At 41.1% G+C, this 22,138-nt stretch overlaps 1 protein-coding gene across 13 annotated transcripts in view; it reads left to right on the top strand.

Moving 5' to 3' along the window:
- osbpl3b (oxysterol binding protein-like 3b) overlaps nt 1–22,138 on the top strand; it is a 237,289-nt gene that overhangs the window by 186,023 nt on the left and 29,128 nt on the right. For 12 of the 13 annotated variants that reach the window (XM_041183816.1, XM_041183809.1, XM_041183813.1 and 9 more), the window contains 2 exons: nt 9,950–10,094; nt 11,366–11,510. In XM_041183816.1, coding sequence (XP_041039750.1) covers nt 9,950–10,094; nt 11,366–11,510 — 290 coding nt within the window. Of the gene's footprint in view, nt 1–9,949; nt 10,095–11,365; nt 11,511–18,615; nt 18,907–22,138 lie in introns of those variants that run through there. The other variant, XM_041183822.1, reaches the window with a different exon arrangement.

Genomic DNA, 22,138 nt, shown 5'->3' with positions numbered 1-22,138 from the left:
ATGGGGAAATGGAAGACTTGGGTACTCAGTATTGGCACCATGCTTTCTTAGGCTGGATGCAGCTTTTCGCTGTTCTAGCAATGTTCTAGGGTCCTTTGGCAATCATGCAACTTTTAAGCCATCCTTCATGTGGCACCTGAAGATTTAAGAAGGTGTGTGTTCAGGCAACTTTGAAGAAGTTGTTGTTTCCTTTTATCTCTTAAATTATGCAGCTAACAAGATGGTTACTTCTACCTGTGCAGACCTTGTTTAAACTTATTTAAGTGGCATTCTTCAACTAATGTGTTTAACTACCTTTTCAATATATGCAAATCATATATATGGTTTGCTTAAAACCTGGAAAATTCACTAAACACTTACTTTCAGTCTTCAGCAAGATGGATAATGAAGTCATCATTAACCCCCTGTACTTCAGGAGAATAATAATTTGCTTTATTGGAAGAATTCTATCATTCAAGTTCCATTTGTTGCATTTTAAAGTTAATCAAGCTTATTTATTTTGTTTACTTTGTGCTATAATTATAATATCACTAGTGAAAAAGTAAAAATTATTTAACATAGGTCCCTTGCCTAATTGCAAACCTCGTGCATATGCACAGTGAGTGTACTGGGCTGATGCATTATTTATGTCATCTCCTGATTAGTCACTGTGTTTACCAGCCCATGTTACACCGATATTCTATCGATCCACTTAATGTAACTCTTTAGAACACGATACCAGATAACCAAAAAAATGTTTTCTTAAAAATAGTATATACACATGGTTAATTACATCTTTCTTAAATATTTTATTTTGTGGAATAATGTGAAGTATTGTGAAGTGTTATTTACTGTCTATCTGCAACAACTTTTATCCATACAGTGCCTTTACTGTAGAGACATATCCTAAAGCACTTCAGAAGTGAGTTATTTGTCTATCCACAAATTAAAACAGTCTTTCATTTCCTTGTGTGCAGGCACAAGTGTAATTGAGCTATGAAACAATTTTTCCTTTCAAAAGAATGCAAGCAAAATGAAGCAAAAAACACTTTTGCCCAGATTTTGCTCTTGAAAATAATGGTGAGGCTAACAGCACTTAACCTTATTTATATGTAAATTGGGGAGCAAATCCTGGAGCGTGTATGTGAAGATCCTAATTTGCTTTGTGAGATGCACTGTTGCTCTGTAAACTGCATTAAAACAACATCTTGCCACCAGGCTCTCCCTTCAAGTATATTGAATGGTGTGAAGTTCCTGTACTGACACAATAGATACGACTAAACATGTCACAAAAATTTAGGGCTTGTCTGTTCCAATGTAAGTACACCTTTGGTGTGCTAAGGCTTAATTACTGCTTAACAACCTCTAGCACTGAAAATTAACTTACAAGTGTAGAGTGCCATTTCTTCAGCTTTAAGTATCATTGGAGATCTTTTGATTATCTGCTCCTATCACTGCTTACTTGTCCCTACAACCACACCCCCCCACACTTCTCTCCCACCCCCCTCCCCCTCCCCCCACCTTAAACCAGCTTATATTTCACCCCCCTCCTAATATTCACTCAGTTCTGTTGAAGGGTCATGAGGACTCGAAATGTCAACTCTTTTCTTCTCCGCCGATGCTGCCAGACCTGCTGAGTTTTTCCAGGTAATTCTGTTTTTGTTTTCTATTTAATGTTGCTGATTGTAAACATCCAAGTATCTATTTTAGCCCCAAGTCACAGAAACAAAGTAACTTTGTTTAGCGTTTAAAATGATGTGTCTATTTTGACACCATCTCTGTTCTTTGCCTCGTTTAGTTGGTTACTGCCAGGCTCACCTGTATATAGCTGTTAAGGGTTAGAGATAATAGATACCATGTGCAATTGGCTCTTATATTTCTCGCTGATCTCATGTTTCTCTACACAACAACACAAAAAAGACCCAAGTATGAATTATCAAGATGAGGAATGGATTACTGAATAACCTACCTTTAGTATTTCCAAAGCCAAACTTCTACCAATACCTTGCAACTCTAAACATGCAATGTGTTTGTGATTTTTTTTCATCTAAATTTTATAAACCAAGCAGCAGTCGTGTTCTACCAGGGTTCTTCCTTCAGAATATTTATGGGCCAAGGTGATTGTAGCAGTTTGCTGCAACACTGGCATCTAGCTGGCAATGTGGAAAATTGCCCAGGTATGTCCTGTCCACTAAAAGCAAGACAGATCCAATCCAACAAATTATCACCCCATCAGTCTACTCTCAATCATCAGCAAAGTGATGGAAGGTCTCGTTGACAATGCTATCAAGTGGCACTTAAAATAACTTGCTCACTAATGCTCTGTTTGGGCTCCAGTAGGGAGTCTCAGCTCCAGCACTTGTTATTGGCTTGGTCCAAATGTGGATGAAAGAGTTGAATTCCAGGGGTGAGTTGAGAGTGACTCTCCTTGTCATCATGGCAACATTTAACCAAGTCTAGCATCAAGAAGCCCTAACAAAATTGAAGTCAATGGGAATCAAGGGAAAAACTCTTTCCACTGGTTGGAGTCATACCTGGAGCAAAGGAAAATGGTTCTGGTTGTTGGAGGCCAATCATCTCAACCTCAGGACATAACAGGAGTTCTTAGATAACGTCCTAGACCAAACCATTTTGAGCTGCTTCATCAATGACCTTCCCTTCAGTATAACATTAGAAGTGGGGATGTTCACTGATGATTGCACATAGGTCAATCCCATTTGTAACTCCTTAGATACTGAAGCAGTCCATGTCCTCATGCAGCAAGACCTGGACAACATTCAGGCTTGGGCTGATGAGTGCAAATAACACACTTGTGCTGCATAAGTTCCAAGCAATTACCATTTCCAACGTGAGAGAATCTGTTCATCTCTCCTGACATTGTGGCATTATTATCGCTGAATCCTCCGCCATTGACATCATTTGAAGTTACCATTGACCAGAAAATTAACTGGACCAGCCACATAAATACTGTGGCTGCAAAAGCAGCTCATAGGCTGGGAATACTGCAGCTAATAACTCACCACCTGACTTCCCAAGCTTGTTCGTCATCAACAAATCACAAATCAGGAGTATAATGAAATATTCTCCATTTGCCTGGATGAGTGCAACTTCAACAACACCCAAGGAGCTAGATACCATCCAGGATAAAGCAGCCTGCTGGATTGGCATCCCATCCACCAACATTCACTCCCTCCACCAGCATCCCACAGTAGCAGCAGTGTGTACCATCTACAAGATGCACTGCTGCAACTTGCCAAGGTTTCTTCGACAGCACCTTCCAAACCCAGTATAGTATCAAGATATAGGATAAATCTGATTTTTAGTTAATTCTCAGGATGTGTGAGTCACAGGTAAGACTGCTCTTTATCATCCATGCTTATGTACAAATTAAGATTTGTACAAGTGAGTTAATTTTGCTGTAATCTGTATGGTGAAGGTGCTCCCACAGCACTGAGGTGATTTGGTATAACTGAGTGGCTTGCTTGGCCATTTCAGAGGGCAGTTATGAGTCAGCTGCATTGGTGTGAAACTGGAGTCAGACATAGGCCAAGGCTGACAGGCTTCTTTCCCAAAAGGACATTAGTTGAAGCAGTTAAGCTTTACAGCAAGTCAGATAGTTTCACGATCAAATTTACTAATTATTTCAAGATTTTAATTTTAAACTATGTTCACATTGGAAAGTAAGCTTATGTTCTTTGGTTTGTTGGTGCAGGCCTCTGGATTAATGCTATAGTAACATAACCACTGCATTACCATGGCCTAGAATTGAGTATAATTGCCAACGCCAAAGCAACAAGCTGGAACGTTAACAGCCATAGGGTTTCTGGCGTGAGACACTGGTGGTGGTGGTCGGGGGCGGGGGGGGCCTCAGAAATACCTGCCCCTGCAATGGAGACGGCCAAGTGGGATAATGCATGCCCACACCATCCTCCCACACCTGTGAAAATTGGGGGCACTGGGATTAAAGGTGGGAATCCTGGAAATGTGTCCCATCCTCCATTCTCAGCGAAAATCTAGCCTGAGCTCTAACACCCCAACAAACTTGATCTAATGATCGGGGCTACTGTTTAATCTAAGTAAGCTGTTTTGTCCTTGGTTCAAAAATGATCAAAACAACTGAACTCCAGAAGTGAAGTGAGAGTGACTGCCCTTGACAGCAAGGCAGAATTTGACTGAGTGCGGTATCTAGGAGCCCTAGCAAAACTGGAGTCAGTAAGAATCGGGGAGAATTCCGCTGGTTGGAGTCATACATAGCACAAAGGAAGATGGTTGTAGTTGTTGGAGGCCTGTCATCTCAGTTCCAGAACATCACTGTAGGAGTTCCTCAGAGTAGTGTCCTAGGTCCAACCATCTTCAGCTACTCCTTCAATAATCTTCCTTCCATCATAATGTTAGACAGGAGTTGGGAATTTTCATTGATGATTGCACAATGTTCAGCACCATTCGTGTCTCCTCAGATACTGAAGCAGTCCATGTCTAAGTGCAGCAAGACCTGGACAATATCCAGGCTTGAGCTCACAAGTGACAAGTAACATTCACGCCACACAAGTGCCAGACAATGACCATCTCCAACAAGAGGGAATCTAACTACCGCCCCTTGATATTCAGTGGCATTACCATCCCTAAATCTCCCACTAGCAACGTCCTGGGGGTTACCATTGACCAGAAACTGAACTGGACTAGCCATATAACTACAGTGGCTACAAGAGCAGATCAGAGGCTAGGAATCCTGTGGTGAGTAACTCACCACCTGACTCTCCACAGTCTGTCCACCATCTACAAAGTACAAGTCAGGAGTGTGATGGAATGTTCCCCACTTGCCTGGATGAATGCAACTTCAACCACACTCAAAAGCTTGACACCATCCAGGACAAAGCCGTCCACTTGATTGGTGTTCCATCCACAAACATTCACTCCCTCTACCACTAATGCACAGTGGCAGCTGTGTGTACCATCTGCAAGAAGCACTGCAGGAAATCACCAAATTCGTTGCACCGTGGTTAGCTCTCCTGCACAGGGGAGGAGTAAATAGTGTGGAAATGCAGTAGTTAAAGGGGATTCAATGGGAAGGGGAATAGATAGCATTTCTGTGGCCGCAAATGAGACTCATTTGTTGCCTCACTGGTGCTATGGTCAAGGATGTCTCAGAGCGGCTACAGGATATTCTGAAGGGGGAGGGTGAACAGCCAGTGGTCGTGGTACATATTGGCACAAATGACATAGGTAACAAAAAAAAGGGATGAGGTCCTAAAAGCAGAATATAGGGAGTTAGGAAGTAAGTTGAAAAGTAGGACCTCAAAGGTAGTGATCTCAGGATTACTACCAGTGCCACGTGCTAGTCAGAGTAGAAATAGCAGAATATATCAGATGAACACGTGGCTGAAGAGATGGTATGAGGGGGAGTGTTTCAGATTCCTGGAACGTTGGGACTGGTTTTGGGGAAGGTGGGACCAGTACAAACTGGACGGGTTACACCTGGACTGGAACTGATGTCCTAGAGGGGACATTTGCTAGAGTAGTTGGGGAGGGTTTAAACTAAAATGGCAGGGGGATGGGAACCTATGCAAGGAGTCAGAGGAAGGGGAATCAAGGACAAGAACAAAAGACAGAAAGGGGAATGAGAAAAGTGAAAGGCAGAGAAATCAAGGGCAAGAATCAAACAGGGCCTCAGTGAAAAATAGTGGGAACGGGACAAGTAATGTTAGAAAGACAAGCCTTAAGGCTTTGTGCCTTAACGTGAAGAGCATTCACAATAAAGTGGATGAATTAACCACCCAAATAGATGTAAACAGTTATGATATAGTCGGGATTACGGAGACATGGCTGCAGGGTGACCAGGGATGGGAACTGAACATCCAGGGGTATTCAGTATTTAGGAAGGACAAACAAAAAGGAAAAGGCAATAGAGTTGCATTGCTGGTTAAAGAGGAAATTTACGCAATAGTGAGGAAAGATATTAGCTCTGATGATGTCTCAGGAATCTGTATGGGTGGAGCTGAGAAACATCAAAGGGCAAAAAACGTTAGTGGGGGTTGTATATAGAACCCCAAACTGTAGTGGTGATGTTGGGAATGGCATTAAACAGGAAATTTGAGAAGCATGCAATAAAGGAACATATGTAATTATGGGTGACTTTAATCTGTATATAGATTGGGCAAATCAAATTAGTAACAATACCGTAGCCGAGGAATTCTTGGGGTGTATACGGGATGTTTTTCTTGCCCAATACATTGAGGAACCAACTAGAGAACAGGTCATCCTAGACTGGGTATCCTATAATGAGAAAGGAATAATAGGCAATCTAGTTGTGCGAGGCCCTTTGGGGGTGAGCGACAATAATATGATAGAATTCTTCATCAAGATGGAGAGTGATGTAGTTGATTCTGAGACAAGAGTCCTGAATCTTAATAAAGGAAACTATGATGGTATGAAGCGCAAGTTGGCTATGATAGATTGGGAAACGTTACTTAAAGGGATGACAGTGGATAGGCAATGGCAAATGTTCAAAGAGCGCATGGGTGAACTGCAGCAATTGTTTATTCCTGTCTGGTGCAAAAGTAAAACAGGAAAGGTGGCAAAACCATGGATTACAAGGGAAATTAGAGAGAGTATTAGATGCAAGGAAGAGGCATACAAGTTTGCCAGAAAAAGCAACAGACCTGAGGATTGGGAGCAGTTTAGAATTCAGCAAAGGAGGACCAAGGGGTTGATTAAGAAGGGGAAAATAGAGTATGAGAGTAAGCTTGCGGGGAACATAAAAACTGACTGTAAAAATTTCTGTAGGTATATGAAGAGAAAAAGATTGGTGAAGACAAATGTAGGTCCCTTACAGTCAGAAACAGCGGAATTTATAATGGGGAATAAAGAAATGGCTGACCAACTAAGTACATACTTTGGTTCTGTCTTCACAAAGGAGGACACAAGTAACATACCAGAAATGTTGGGGAACATGGTTTAGTGAGAGGGAGGAAATGAAAGAAATCAGTATTAGTAGGGAAATGGTTTTGGGGAAATTGATGGTATTGAAGGCCGATAAATCCCCAGGGCCTGATAATCTACATCCCAGAGTACTTAAAGAAGTGGCCCTAGAAATAGTGGATGCATTGGTGGTTATCTTCTGAGATCCTACAGACTCTGGAACAGTTCCTACAGATTGGAGGGTAGCTAATGGAACCCCACTATTTAAAAAGGGAGGTAGAAAGAAAACAGGGAATTATAGACCTGTCAGCCTAACGATGGTAGTGGGGAAAATTCAAGAGTCCGTGATAAAAGATTTAATAGCTCCGCACGTGGAAAACAGTGGCAGAATTGGACAGAGTAAGCATGGATTTACGAAAGGGAAATTATGCTTGACAAATCTACTGGAATTTTTCAAGGGTGTAACTAGTGGAGTTGATGAGGAGGAACCAGCGAATGTGGTTTATTTGGAATTTCAGAAGGCTTTCGACAAAGTCCCACATAAGAGATTAACATGTAAAATTAAAGCACATGGGATTGGGGGTAGTGCATTGAGATGGATAGAAAACTGGTTGGCAGACAGGAAACCAAGAGTAGGAATAAATGGGTCTTTTCCCGAATGGCAGGCAGTGACTAGTGGGGGACCGCAGGGATTGGTGGTGGGTCCCCAGTTATGCACAATATATATTAATGATTTAGATGAGGGAACTAAATGTAATATCTCCAAATTTGCAGATGACACAAAGCTGGGTGGGAGGGTGGGCTGTGAGGAGGATACAGAGATGCTTCAGAGTGATTTGGACAAGCTGAGTGAGTGGGCAAATGCATGGCAGATGCAGTATAATGTGGATAAATGTGAGGTTATCCACTTTGGTAGCAAAAACAGGAAGGCAGATTATTATCTGAATGGCTATAAATTGAGAGAGGTGAATATGCAACAAGATCTGGGTGTCGTAGTACATCAGTCGCTGAAGGTAAGCATGCAGGTGTAGCAGGTGGTAAAGAAGGCAAATGGTATGTTGGCCTTCATAGCGAGAGGATTCGAGTACAGGAACAGGGATGTCTTGCTGCAATTGTACAGGGCCTTGGTGAGACCACAACTGGAATATTGCGTGCAGTTTTGGTCTCCTTATCTGAGGAAGGATCTACTTGCTTTAGAGGGAGTGCAGCGAAGGTTTAGCCGACTGATTCCTGGGATGGTGGGACTGACATATGAGGAGAGATTGAGTCAGTTAGGATTATATTCACTGGAGTTCAGAAGAATGAGGGGGGATCTCATAGATATCTATAAAATTCTAACAGTATTGGGCAGGGTAGATGCAGGAAGGATGTTCCTGATGGTGGGGGAGCCCAGAACCAGGGGTCACAGTCTGAGGATATGGGTTAGACCATTTAGGACTGAGAATGAGGAGAAACCTCTTCACCCAGAGAGTGGTGAGCCTGTGGAATTCGCTATCACAGAAAGTAGTTGAGGCCAAAACGTTGTATTTTTTCAAGAAAGAGTTAAATATAGCTCTTGGGGTGAAAGGGATCAGAGGATGTGGGGAAAAAGCAGGAGCAGGCTGTTGAGTTGGATGATCAGCCATGATCATAATGAATGGCAGAGCAGGCTCAAAGGGCCTACTCCTCCTAGTTTCTATGTTTCCTTAGACAGCACCTTCCAAATCCACGACCACTACCATCTAGAAGGACAAGGGCAGCAGATAGATGGGAACACCACCACCTGGAAGTTCCCCTCCAAGTTACTCACTGTCCTGACTTGGAGATATTTTGCTGTTCGTTCGCTATCGCTGGGTCAAAATCTTGGAACTCCCTCCCTAGTAGCACTGTGGGTGCACCTACACTACATGGGCTGCTGCAGTTCAAGATGGCAGCTCGCCACCAACTTCTCAAAGGCACTTAGGGATGGGCAATAAATGCTGGGCTAACCAGCAAAGCTTACATCCCATGAATGAATAACAAAAAGTCAAATTCAGTTTATAATGCTTGTTTACCTGCTGAGTTTTTCCTGCACTTTCTGTTTATCTTGCATCTGATTCTGGGCTTTGGTGTTTTGAAGATCAAATCTTGTCATTCAGTCCGTATTTGTGTGAAAATGTTAAATTATTGGCCTTGTTCAAGATTCTTGATGCAAGCTTTATCCTGTCCCACAACAATGTACTGTACTTCATTTTTATTAAAGTTGTTAATTAAGTGCCTCTAAATTTAGATAAGTAACTATTTCCCTCTTCAGATTCTGCCAGTGTACTTGGATTTTAAAAATAAACCATAGACTTTCCCACTGGGAAATTGTGACAATAGTTGCACCGAAATTTGTCGAATTGGATTAATTTACAGCACAGAATGGCTGTTTTTGGTTTGTTGCGACAATGTTGATGCTTCTATTTTGTTACAACTATTGTTGTGAGCTATTGCAGATTTGTATCAGTATAGTCTATTGATGACTTTGACTTGTTTACAATGACTTGTTCATAGTTATTCCTCTCTTCCCCTTCCCTCCCATTTCAAGCCTGTATTTCTCTCTGCTTGCAGTTTATGAAGTTGGCACCATAGATTTAATCCTCCTCCTACTACTGACTCCTCCTGCTGTTGGTCAACCATCACAGCATACAGTCGGTGGGAATTTCTGATAGCCCATAATTGTTGCCAGATCGTAAATTCTAATAGCAAGCAGTAACACTGATCCATTGGAGTAATTGCTAGCATTAGAAGTTAGAAGGACTGCAGCTTGGATGATTTCAGGGAGGGTTCTGTGGAACAGCATGATGTTCGCAGGTTCTGTGCTTAAAAACATGACCAAGATTTTTGCAATGGCCCTGCTCAAATTTAATTAGAAAACTTGCAGTTGTTTGCACTCTTCTGTCAATTCTTCAAATATAAAAGCAATTGTTGTCATAAAATGGACTCGATTCTTTTAAGTAAGCTCATATAAAATAAGTCTACTAAATATATTTCTATATGTCTGTAAGAAATAATTAAATCTGTTAACCAGTCAGTACTTTGGCTTCCTCAGATATGGAGACCATTATGAGTGGAATAAAGTAACCTCTTGTGTACACAATATTTTGAGTGGACAGAGATGGATAGAACACTATGGAGAGATTCTCATAAAAAATAGAAATAGCAGCATTTGCCAATGCAAATTGACATTTGTGAAGGTAAGAAAGATAATTTTGTCTATTTTGAATGGAAGCACGTTTTCTGAAAACAGTCTCACATTTCTTTAGATCTTGTTTACTTTTTATTTTTAAAAAAAATTATGCTGTCAGATATAAATTAATTGTGAATGTCAGCCAAGAGCATTTACTGGAGCAAACCTGTATCTGGTTTATACTAACCACTTCAGATGACATTGACCTACTTTTGCACAACAACTACTTTGTAAGCTTAAGGTGAATTTAAAATTGTGTATTTTTTGTGAGGGATAGGAATGCGGAAGGTGAGAACTGTTCCTTATTGAATAACCTCTAAGTAAATTAGAAATTGTGGAGAAGAAAAATCACTTGGCCATCTTGAATTCTCGAGAACTTTATTCTGTGTGCAGAGCTTCTTGGCCATATGACATTCCTTACCCCCAGCCACTACCAAGGGCTTAACAGAATGACCAATTTAAGTTTTAATTTCTGGTCGGCAATGATTTTGACTATTCCTTTTTCCACAGTAAAAAACATTGACAGGGCTAATCTTCCTTGTACACAAGCAATGAACCTGAACTATATAATGCTTATCCACATATCAGTCCACCTATATTTTCTCAGGCTATAAAGAAAACAATACAAGGTCAAGAAAATTCAGGGTGTTAGTCTGCTACTGCATATGCAGATCACAGGAAAATACCAGTTGATTCTAGACATCAGAGTATTAAACTTATTTTTCCTAAGATGATAAAGTGTGGATAATCTAGGCAGCGTGGCAGAGAATCTAACTTGCAGCTATTGACTAGAAAGACGAGAGAAGTTTGACTTTAAAACCAATAAAATATGTTAAAATAACCTTTAAGGATTTTCAGAACAACCACGTGATTCTGCTATTTTGAATTAACTTAGCATGAACCAGAAAAGCTTATCAGGAAAGCCAGGGAATAGATCTCTTAAGCATTTGCAGTGAGACACTAAATTTAGTAAGATAAAATATCAGGTTGTCAGTCACAAGGTAGTCAATTGTGACTTTATTGTACCTACCTAGATACATGTTGGATAAATCAAAACTGATGCTGCATGGGGCATTTTAAGCCTGGGATTAATGTAAGAGCAATTGAAGTTAAAGTAACTTTACAAACCCTTAACAAAGTATAAATGACTAAATTTTCTGATTCATTAAAGATTCGTTCATTTAGTGGCTACTGCTATATTTAGTATTTGAGTGCTTTTTGATGAATGTTCACAATTCTGTGTTAAAGGGCTTGCATGTAATTTCCTTGATATTTTAGGCAAAATATTGGAATACAAATGTTGATGAGGTTGAAGGGACAATAATGGGCCAAAATGGAAAAGTAGAAAATCGATTGTTTGGGAGATGGCATGAAGGTATATATTGTGGAACACCCCCATCAGCCACCTGCATCTGGAGACCAAGTAAGTGACTTTGTGTCAGATAACTTAATATTGAACCTTCTTTTAGTTTTATTACGAAGCTGTTGAGTTTTTTTTACACAAGTAAAGTTTGGCAAAGTATAAAAATGCAATAAGGCCTGGTTTTTGAAGAAAGGTAACTTTACTTTGTATCTTTGAAAGAAAGGACTTTTGTCATCTTTAAGCCATACTGATTGCAGATTTTAAATTCAGAAAAGCAGATGTTATTGTAAAAAAAGTGTGACAAAGTATGATCTATTTTAAAAGTACATTTCCAGTTAACCTCAACATAGGTCTACTTCATTGCTGGCAAAAATAATGGTCTGTTTTAAAGAAAAGGTGTTTCAAACATTATGCCTTGTAATTTGTAAATATTAATAATGCTTACTGTTATGGATGGGGAGAGATGTGTGATAATTACCCCTTTTCTCGCCTCTCAGCTGACCACAATTATACGTATTTTAGAGGAGTGATTGAACCCCTTGTGTGCTCTGACTTCTAAGAACAGATACAAACAGGCTTTCTTGTAAGTTTAAATCAAAAGAAAGGATAAACGTTTGTTTTTCATAACACCCAAGATATAAACACAAAAGACATCCGTTCCTCATTCAAACCAAATACACACACACAAGAAAAGATTATTTCTAAAGATGTAGCGTTTTGTTATCTTAGAGTTTTTGAAAAGTCACTTTTAATCAGTGCGTAAGATAGTTGTTGAAATGTTGCAAACCTGAATGAATCTCTTGAAGCATTGAAGAAAAATAAATTTCGGATCTTTGTAGTCATGAATTCACACTGGTTGAAGCCAAACAAGCAGCAAGCTTCTGGCTTTCCAGTTGATGTTGGTAGAGCTCCTATAGTGAAGAAATATAACCTTGCAGGTAAAATGAAGAAGCCCAATTCTCTCCCCAGGTGACTTCTGAGGCAGAGTCCTCCCTTGTGCTGGGGAAGAGATGGCTGCCTTCAAGTCTTTGTATCCCAGACTGACCATTTTGGACTGTCCTCAGAATAAAAAGACATTTGCTGTACCAAGCTAGTTTTGATCATGTGACCAAAGAATCAATGCTTCCATCAACGATGCAAATGATAAAATATCACATACCATCATTACACAACAGGGAATGAATGCTGGCCGTCCACATCTGCTTGTGATAAAATGGTTCCTTCACATCTTTCTTAGTTAGATTTCAAGTTTGCAGATACCAAGTCTGGGCTGACCATTATATTTGAGTTTTTGAAACTAACTAATAATAGTACCTGTAAATTCCCCAAATGACTTTGCATCTTGATTCTCTTCAATAGAAGGTTCTCCAGGAATATTTATATTTAATTACTTTTTAGACATGTTGATGTTCAGACATGAGTTAATCCTTGTGTCATGCCCAGCACAAGCATAAGGATATTGGATATTACGGGCTATAAGATCATTCTTTGTGGAACTGGCCACAAAACCTGTTAAGTTGACTGCAATTTAACATATGACTATGGGCATTTAAACCGTGGACAGTATTTGATTCTGTGGCCAATATTTAGTTAATAAGGGTACTTTGCAGCTACCTGTGAAGTTTTAACATCTCATTGTTTGAGGATGAACCGGCCTTTGAGGAATATGGGATCCCTAAACTGTTCGTCTCCAAGTGCCATATTGAACAAAGGAGTGTATTTGAGCTCAAGTTGGGGCAGAGATAAAAGTGAATGACCATCATCAACTCTCAATGATGACTGTGAGTTCTGGACCCCAGAAATGTTAACCCCACAGTTAAGTGACTGACTGAAACTAACTTTCAGGGATTCCAATATGATGCAACCTGAGCAACCTGGATCTTGGTGTTCTGGACCCCAGAAATGTTAACCCCACAGTTAAGTGACTGACTGAAACTAACTTTCAGGGATTCCAATATGATGCAACCTGAGCAACCTGGATCTTGGTGTTCTGGACCCCTGAAATGTTAACCCCACAGTTAAGTGACTGACTGAAACTAACTTCCAGGGATTCCAATATGATGCAACCTGAGCAAAGCAAATCCAGCAGAGGAACATCTGAAACACCAAGAAAGATCATAAACATCAGAAACAGCTGAACCATTATAATGAAAGTCTTTGATTCAGCCAAAGTGTTTGTATCTAACAGACTTTGTTGATGGATGTTAAATATCCAGTAATCAATTATCAATTATTTTAAGGTAATAAGGTGAGCAGGTTGGTATTGAATAGTTAATTTTATTCAGTTGTGTATATAAAGAAAAGTCAGCCAGCACTGGTGCATGGTGTTATAGTGGAGAAGTACACTCTGTAGTGGGCACCAAACATTCTCTACAAAAGCATCCTAGTCTCAGTGTCTTCTTGACAATTAGGCATGGGATATTCCCTGACATTGGTAGCATAGGATGATTACCTGAAAGTGAAGATTGGAGAATAAGATTTATTTCCAGACAGAAGGTTAGAATTAAATTTTTTGAGAGGAGACTGTAATTGGAGACTCTTTGAAAAAAGATGACTGGAACTAGGTCTAAGGTGTCAGGATGTGATTTTCCACCACATTTTGTGAAACGGAACCTTATAATCAATGGAAAAATGCAGTCAAGGTATGGACATGGATTATATCTCTAACAAAGAGAGAGCAAGGGATAGCTCTGGCACTTCTGCTTCTGTCAGGAGCAAGACCTGCTGCAAAGTGTTCTCAGAATTAGACACTCTGGAACTGAATAATGAAGGTTTGGGCATTTCTGTTAAAATTCTTGGATAAAATTTATATGAAAGATGACTTATTGAGTGCATATGAGGCTTGATCAGACTTTGATAAATTTAGAAAAATGGATGATTACTCCACAGAAAAAAACATCATGGAGTTTAACCACTATATACGAGATTGCAGCAATTCTATTTGGAAAGTCCTAAATCAGTACTTGCCTTTAAATTATTGGACAGTGCGAGGAAATCAAACATGGATAGGCTCTTGTTTTTAACCAGAGAGAAATACACTTTTGAATCAAATGCCTGAAGCCTTAAAAAAAAATTTTGGGAAAGCATTCATTTTCGGCTGCCTTTATGGTGCAAATGGGCTCCTTAGCAGTGACAATAAAGATGGAGGATACAATGCTAGCAGCATTTCATTACCGTTCAAATAGAGGGCCCAAACGCCTGTACGAAAGATGAGTTACATAGTGTAAAGTAAGATGACAGTGAACCTTTTGGGAGCTATAACAGACAATGGGAGTTGGGCAATTATGGAAGGAGGATGAACCCCAGGAATAACTTAAGGGGTGGTCACCAAGTGCTTCAGATGCGACTCTAAGTATCATTATGCATTGAATTGACCAAAATGAAAAATGGTTTTTGAGACAACACATGACATGGAAGGTACAGAATGCGAGTAGGGCAATACTGACCAATCAGAAGGAACCGTATTGGTCACCAGAAGCTTCAGTCCGGTAATGAGTATCTTCGTCACAGATTCATTCAGTTGTGCGGTTCTAGATAGTGGGTGTGTGTTCACGGTATGTGGAGTGGACAGGCTAAAGTGCTACATGGATTCTTTAAGTAAGAGAGACCAAAGTACAGACAAGGAATATGACACTTCTACTTTGTTCATGTTTGGTGATGGTAGGAGAAGAAGTAAATTGTTACAAAACTACATTGACAGTTCACACAACCCTCTAGCCATAGGTTGAAGATTCTGTTAAAGGATGCGGGGTAGTGAATTATGCATACATTAAACTTGTCGAGGATATTAGTGAAAAATGTGATATTTGTTTAAAAAAAAGTACAGGAGAACACCATCACAACAACTAGTAACTCTTCCATCGGTAAGAGACTTTAATGAAACTGTAGCGGTAGACCTCAGAATGGGATAAAGAAAAAAATATTTTTCTTCGATATTTTGTAGACATAGCAACTAGATTTGGCCTGTCAATGGTAATTTGTAGTAATGTCAAAAAAGTAATTATCAATAAGATAATGGAAGGATGGGTAGAAATGGAAAACAAAAACAGAATTACCTCGAAAAACTCAGCAGGTCTGGCAGCATCGGCGGAGAAGAAAAGAGTTGACGTTTCTTGGAGCTGGGAGCACCAGCTAAATTCTTAACAGGCAATGGAAGAGAATTTTTTAATGATGAATGTGTGAAAATTTGAATATTGTAGCAATGCATATAGCAGCAGAAAGTCCTTTTAACAATGGAATATGTGAGAGAATTCATGCCGTGTTGACTATGCTCCAAAAAGCTTTAGCTGACCAACTGAATTGTAAATTGACAACTGCTCTAGTGTGGGCAGTACATGCAAAAGAGAACACGCTTCAGATGGTTGGAGCTACAGCCCCTATCAATTAGTTTATGGCAGGAATCTGAAGATACCTTCAATTATGTGGGACCATAACCTGGCTTTGGAGGGGACTACCATTTGTTCAATTTTTGCAGAGCATTTGAATGCCATGCATGCAGGGAGGAGAGCATTTATTAAGGTAGAGGTTTCAGAAAAAAATCAGAAGAGCTTCAAGGTATTGAATCAAGCTGTCAGAAATGGATTTTAAGTCCAGGGACATGGCATATTATAAAAGAGAAGGGCAGAAAGAATGGCAAGGCCCAGGAAATATTATAGGCACTGATGGCGAAATGATAATCTTGCAACATGCTAACCAAACTCTTAGAGTACATTCCACAGAGCTTACTGGCACTGATTACACATTGACGGAACCTGAACAGATGATGGAAACTGAAGATGCATCATGCACTTCACTCACATGTATGCCAGACCTGTATGAACAACAGATTGTGGCAGAAAGCAGGTTAGCCGAGAGTAAACTGAGTGATGTTGAAGTTCAGGATAGGGCCATTTATCAACTACTGAAAGTTGGATCTAGAGTGGCATATAAGTCAGAAGGGGCTAGTGAGTGGAGGGAAGGCACCAAAGTAGGAAGGGCAGGAAAGGCCACAGGGAAATATAAAAATTGGCTGAATGTACAAGACAAAGGGCAGGATATAAGATCTGTGGACTTGCAGAAGGAAGTACAAATGTGCAAAGTCAGGAAATGTGGTGTTAGTTCAGACAGTGGGCCTAATAGTGATCACAGCCAAAGGAAAAGATCAAGAACTTGTAAAAAGAAGTCTAGTCGCATGAGGGACAAGTCGGGCAGTAGTAGTCCAGATAGGGACAGGAAGTCAAGTCAGGGTCGTAGTTAAACAAGAGCAAGGACCAAAGAACAGCTGAGGAGCGACACAAGAAGTTGGAGCCCCTACGATAGAGAAGCTGTAGTCGCTACTAACAAGTTAAATGGTAAATTAGTAAAGGAGACAAAGCATAAAGAACTTAACAGTTAGAGAGAGTTTGGTATTTACACAGAGGTGCCAGACACACAACAGCCCACATTATCCCATAGATGGATATGTACAGAGAAAGTACTCCTGAATGGTATGTACAAAGCGAAGGCCAGACTTGTAGCTTTGGTATTTGAGGAACAATTGGGTGACAAGAAAGTTAGAGTAGACTCCCCAACAGCGGGAAAAATAAGTTTGAGGATTTTCCTGGCACTCAGTGACATTCTCATGGGAATGTAAATCCACTGGTGTCAAAGCAGCATTTTTGCAAGGGGAACAATTTCAAAGAGAAGCATTCTTAAAGCCTCCAAAAGAAGCTGGAGATATAGAGGGGAAAGTATGGAGGCTAAATAAGTGTGTTTATGGGCTAAACGATGCACCCTGGTCATGGTATTTTTCAGCTACGTCCTTCCTACTAAAACCGGATTGTCTTCAGCTAAAAGGTCCGGCAATGTTTTATTGATACGATGTAGGAAAACCAGTAGAGGAGAGGGCATGGGTGCGGAGATCTGTGACGTTTGAGAAATTTGTGATAGATAAAATTATAAAGGAATTCAAAATTGGAAGTCAGGTTTCTGGAGCTTTTAAGTATGTAGGGTTGGGCATTAGGCAGACTAAGTCTTACCTAGAGAATGCAAGTAGGATCCCCATAAATCGGGCCAGATCCCCACAAAAGGAAGACTCTGCAACCAAGGAAGCAGCAGATCATTTAAGAAGCTTAATTGGGCAATTAAACTGGTTATGCACACAAACTAGACTGGATGCATGTTATGTATTAGAATTGAGCACCAGGCTGAAAGATGCTAATGTTGGGGGAAGTGCTAAAGGCAAATAAGTCATTGAAAAAATTAAATTTAGAAGAATATACGCTCCGATTGCCAGATCTGGGTGACCCAGAAGGGATGAAATTAGTTGTTTTTAGTGACGCCTCACATGCTAACCTTCCCAATGGTTATTCGAGTATAGCAGGATTCATTATATTTTTAATGGAAACTATAAATGTTGTTCAGTAACATGGGAATCAAAGAAAATAGAGAGAGCAGTTAAAGCACCTTGGCTGTGGAGTCACTTGTGCTGGTAGAAGCGACTATAGCTATGTATTTATCGAGTATTTTAAAAGAACTCCTTTATAAGACGAAACCGGGGAAAATTGTGCCTATAGAATGCTATGTAGCTCATTGTTTCCCCTGGGACAACGTCCATTTGACAGAGTGTTTCGGAAAAGAAATTGAGGGTTGATCTCGTGAGCATAAAAGAGATGTTGGAAAGGAAGGAGATGTCAAAAATAAAATATGTTGACGCAAGCCACCAGTTGTTGGATTGTTTCACAAAAAGAACTGCTTGTCCAAAGAAATTGTTGGATATCCTCGAAGAGGGGCTGCCTTGTGTTATAATAGATTATGAGAACATGGAAATTTTCATGTTGTAACCTTAATTTCTTTTCGTTTTCAAGACGGGGGGTATAAGGGAGTATGTTAAAGAATGATTGGATAATAACATTTATTTTCATTTTGTATTTTATCTTATCTTATGAATAGCTTTTGTTTGCATAGCAATTTAAAGAATAGAGGGGAATCTGTTAGTATCTAATAGCTTCTGTGGATGGATGTTAAGTATCCATTCGTTTAAGGTAATAAGGTTAACAGGTGTTGGGTATTGATTAGTTAATTATACTCAGATGTGTATATAAAGTAGAGTGAGCTAGCACTGGGTGTCTGGCGTTAGAGTGCAGAAGTAAGCTCTGTGGTGAGCAATAAACCAAAGCATCATAGTCTGTGTCTTCTTCACAACCAGGCTTGGGATATTCTCTGACACACAGTACTGTGCTGGTTCCAGTTTCCAAGCTCACCTGAGAACCAATTTTCTATTCATCTACGAGATGCTTCGCACCTTCATGACAATCCTTTGTTTCTAAAAGATCTAAACTCCAACTAAAGATCAACTCAACTAAGACAACATCAGGCTTTCATCGACAGAGATACTGAGTTATCAATTCCATTTTTATAATTATGGCTTTAAATTAACCTGTATCTAATCTTTGCACATGTGATAGTGTGATGAGTGATTGATATGTTGCATTTTATCCAGGGGTAAGTGTGTGATAATAAATAATCTTTATTTTTAAAATCACCAAAATGCTTGCTACTGGAATTTATTTTAAATTAGGGAAAATCACTCAGGGTAAGGAAATGCACAAACCTGACTTACAAACATCCTGATTCTGGGCTGGAAGAGACCACAGACATTCCGTCCGTAATGCTTGTCTGTATAGAAACTACAAAAAAATGTCAGCTGGAATCCATTTTGTTAGGTAAATTGCTCATTCCATGCTGCTTTGTTCTTAAAAAAGGAAGTTAGTGTGTCCATCTACCTAATATATTTTACAGGCATAGCACATGACTGTGACACTTCTGTACCTGGGGAATCAGTATTTGAACAATTGGACTTTTTGATATAAATACCCAGATGTGTTGCTTATACAAGGCATAATGTCAAAATATGCAGATAACACAAAATTCAGAAGTAAAACTTAATAGTAACAATAGCGGGATAGTAAATAGACTTCAGGATGACATAAAAACAAAATATTCTGGAAATACTCAGCAGGGCAGGCAGCATCTGTGGAGAGAAACAGAGTTCATGACCCGAATCATCTGTGCTGCAGTCTGTTTGATGTTGGGAGTGGAGGTGTGCGTGTTTTCTGCTGTGGGGGTGTTGGGTGGGTGGTGGGATGGCTAGTTATGCATGATCTTGCACTGTTCATCTCATTACATATGCATCCATGAAGCATTACTAATCTGATGGCAGGGGCAGGCAGGAAGTCACCATCCCTGTCATTGCCTCATGGGATCAAAGGTCCAGGTGCCATATTTGAAGGGCACACAGACAGCCATTTGCTCACTGTAGGCCAGGAACACCAGATTCTACACATTACAGACAGTAGGTCACAAACCAGACAACGTATGGCCCCACAGTTTAGCGAAGCCTCCCTGCAGAATCTCCTCTGGACTCGCCAGGAAAGGTGAGATGAGCTGTTTCCCAGGGATAGCAGCAGGAGACCCTCCTGTCTGACCACAGGCCTGGGCAAAGGTTGCAGCAGAGGTTAGCACCCGTGGGACCCACAGAGAGCTGCTCAGCAGTGTTGGAAGAAGGATGAATGATCTGTTACACTCCACCAGGATAAGTGGCACTGCATATTCACGCCAAAGTGACACTCAAGGGCACCAGGCAGCATAAGTGTGTGGGTGCACAGGGATGCCAGTGAGGAGTTTGGGTTGCAGGACTCAGCAGCAGATGGGACATTCGCACAGAATGTGCACCAGCCACTTCATGCTCTCAATGTTCTATCAGTTGTAGGACATCCTGCTTGTTAATCACTTATTGGGGAGGGTTCAGGAGCCGGCATAGGCATGCATGTTCCTAAACTGCTCATGCATCTATTGGGATGACAGTCTAGCCTCCTGTCTGTCTGCAGGCCAAGAATGCCCACAGCAGGAGGGAGCAGGCGAAGACTGGTGGCACCATGCTTGGTACTAGAGTTCTAACCACCCTCAAGGAGGAGGCTGCAGAAATAGCCAGGGAGGAGCAGGACTATGCATGTGCCGAAGGCGAGATAGGATTTCCCCCAGCAATCCAATGAAGATGCCTCCAATCTGCAGTTGTCAGATGCGCCCCCGGTGAGACATAGATAAGTGAGCCTGCTTAGGCATCCACTATATCTTCTCTCTATTCCAGGTACAGCAAGAAAATGGGGAAGCAAAGAAGGGAGGCCACCTACTGCTAAAGCTCCAAACCGACCTTTGAGGCTAATGCCGCAAAGGATGCACCATCATGCCATTCACCTGCAGATTATGGGGAGGTGATGGTGTAGTGGTGTTGTCGCTGGACTAGTAATCCAGAGACCCAGGGTAATGCTCTGGGATGATGGTGGAATTTGAATTCAATAAAAATCTGGATTTTTAAGTCCAATGATGACCATGAAATCATTGTCGATTTAGGAAAATGTCCTTAAGGCAAGGAAATCTATTGTCTGGTCTGGCTTACATGTGACCACTGTAATGTGGTCAACTCTTAAATGCCCTCTGAAATGGCTTAGCAAGCCACACAGTTGTATCAAACCGCAACAAAGACACAAAAAAGGATGAAACCAGACGGACCACCTGGCATTGACCTAGGCACCAGAAGCGACAACAGCAATTGCAGTCCTGTCAACCCTGCAAAGTCCTCCTTACTAACACCTGGGCGTTAGTGCCAAAGTTTGGAGAGCTGTCTTACAGACTATTCAAGCAACAGCCTGACACAGTCATCCTCACAGAATCATGCCTTACAGATAATGTCCCAGACTCCTCCATCACCATCCCTGGGTGTGTCCTGTCCCACCGGCAGGATAGACCCAGCAGAGATGGTGGCACAGTGGTATAGAGTGGGAGGGAGTTGCCCTGGGAGACCTCAACTTCGACTCCGGACCACATGAAGCCTCATGGCATCAGGTCAAACATGGGCAAAGAAACCTCCTGCTGATTACCACATACTGGCCTCCCTCAGCTGATGAATCAGTGCTTCTCTATGTTGAACACCACTTGGAGGAAGCACTGAGGGTGGCAAGGACACAGAATGTACTCTGGGTGGCAGACTTCAATGTCCATCACTGAGTGGGTCAGTAGCACCACTACTGACTGAGCTGGCTGAGTCCTAACTGACATATCTGCTAGACTAGGTCTGTGGCAGATGGTGAAGGAACCAACAAGAGGGAAAAACATACTTGACCTCATCCTCAGCAACCTGCCTGCCGCTGATGCGCCTGTCCATGACAGTATCGGTAGGAGGGATCACCGCACAGTCATTGTGGAGACGAAGTCCTGCCTTCACATTGAGGATGCCTCCATCATTTTGTCTAGCACTACCACTGGGCTAAATGGGATAGATTTCAGACAGATCTAGTAACTCAAGACTGGGCATGCATGAGGTGCTGTAGGCCATCAGCAGTAGCAAAATTGTATTCAAACACAATCTGTAAACTCATGGCCTGGCATATCCTCCACTCTACCATCAAGCCAGGGGATCAACCCGAGTTCAATGAAGAGTGCAGGAGGGCATGCCAAGAGCAGCACCAGGCATACCTAGAAATGAGGTGCCAACCTGGTGAAGCTGTAACACACGATTACTTGCATAATCAGCAACTGATAGAGCTAAGTGATTTCGCAACCAGATCTAAACTCTGCGGTCCTCCCACATCCAGTTGTGAATGTTGGTGCACAATTAAACAACTCGGAGGAGGAGGTGACTCCACAAATATCCCCATCCTCAATGATGGAGG

Source organism: Carcharodon carcharias, chromosome 3 (assembly GCF_017639515.1).
Source record: "Carcharodon carcharias isolate sCarCar2 chromosome 3, sCarCar2.pri, whole genome shotgun sequence".
NCBI lineage: Eukaryota > Metazoa > Chordata > Chondrichthyes > Lamniformes > Lamnidae > Carcharodon > Carcharodon carcharias.
This window is presented reverse-complemented; position numbering and strand designations above follow the sequence as displayed.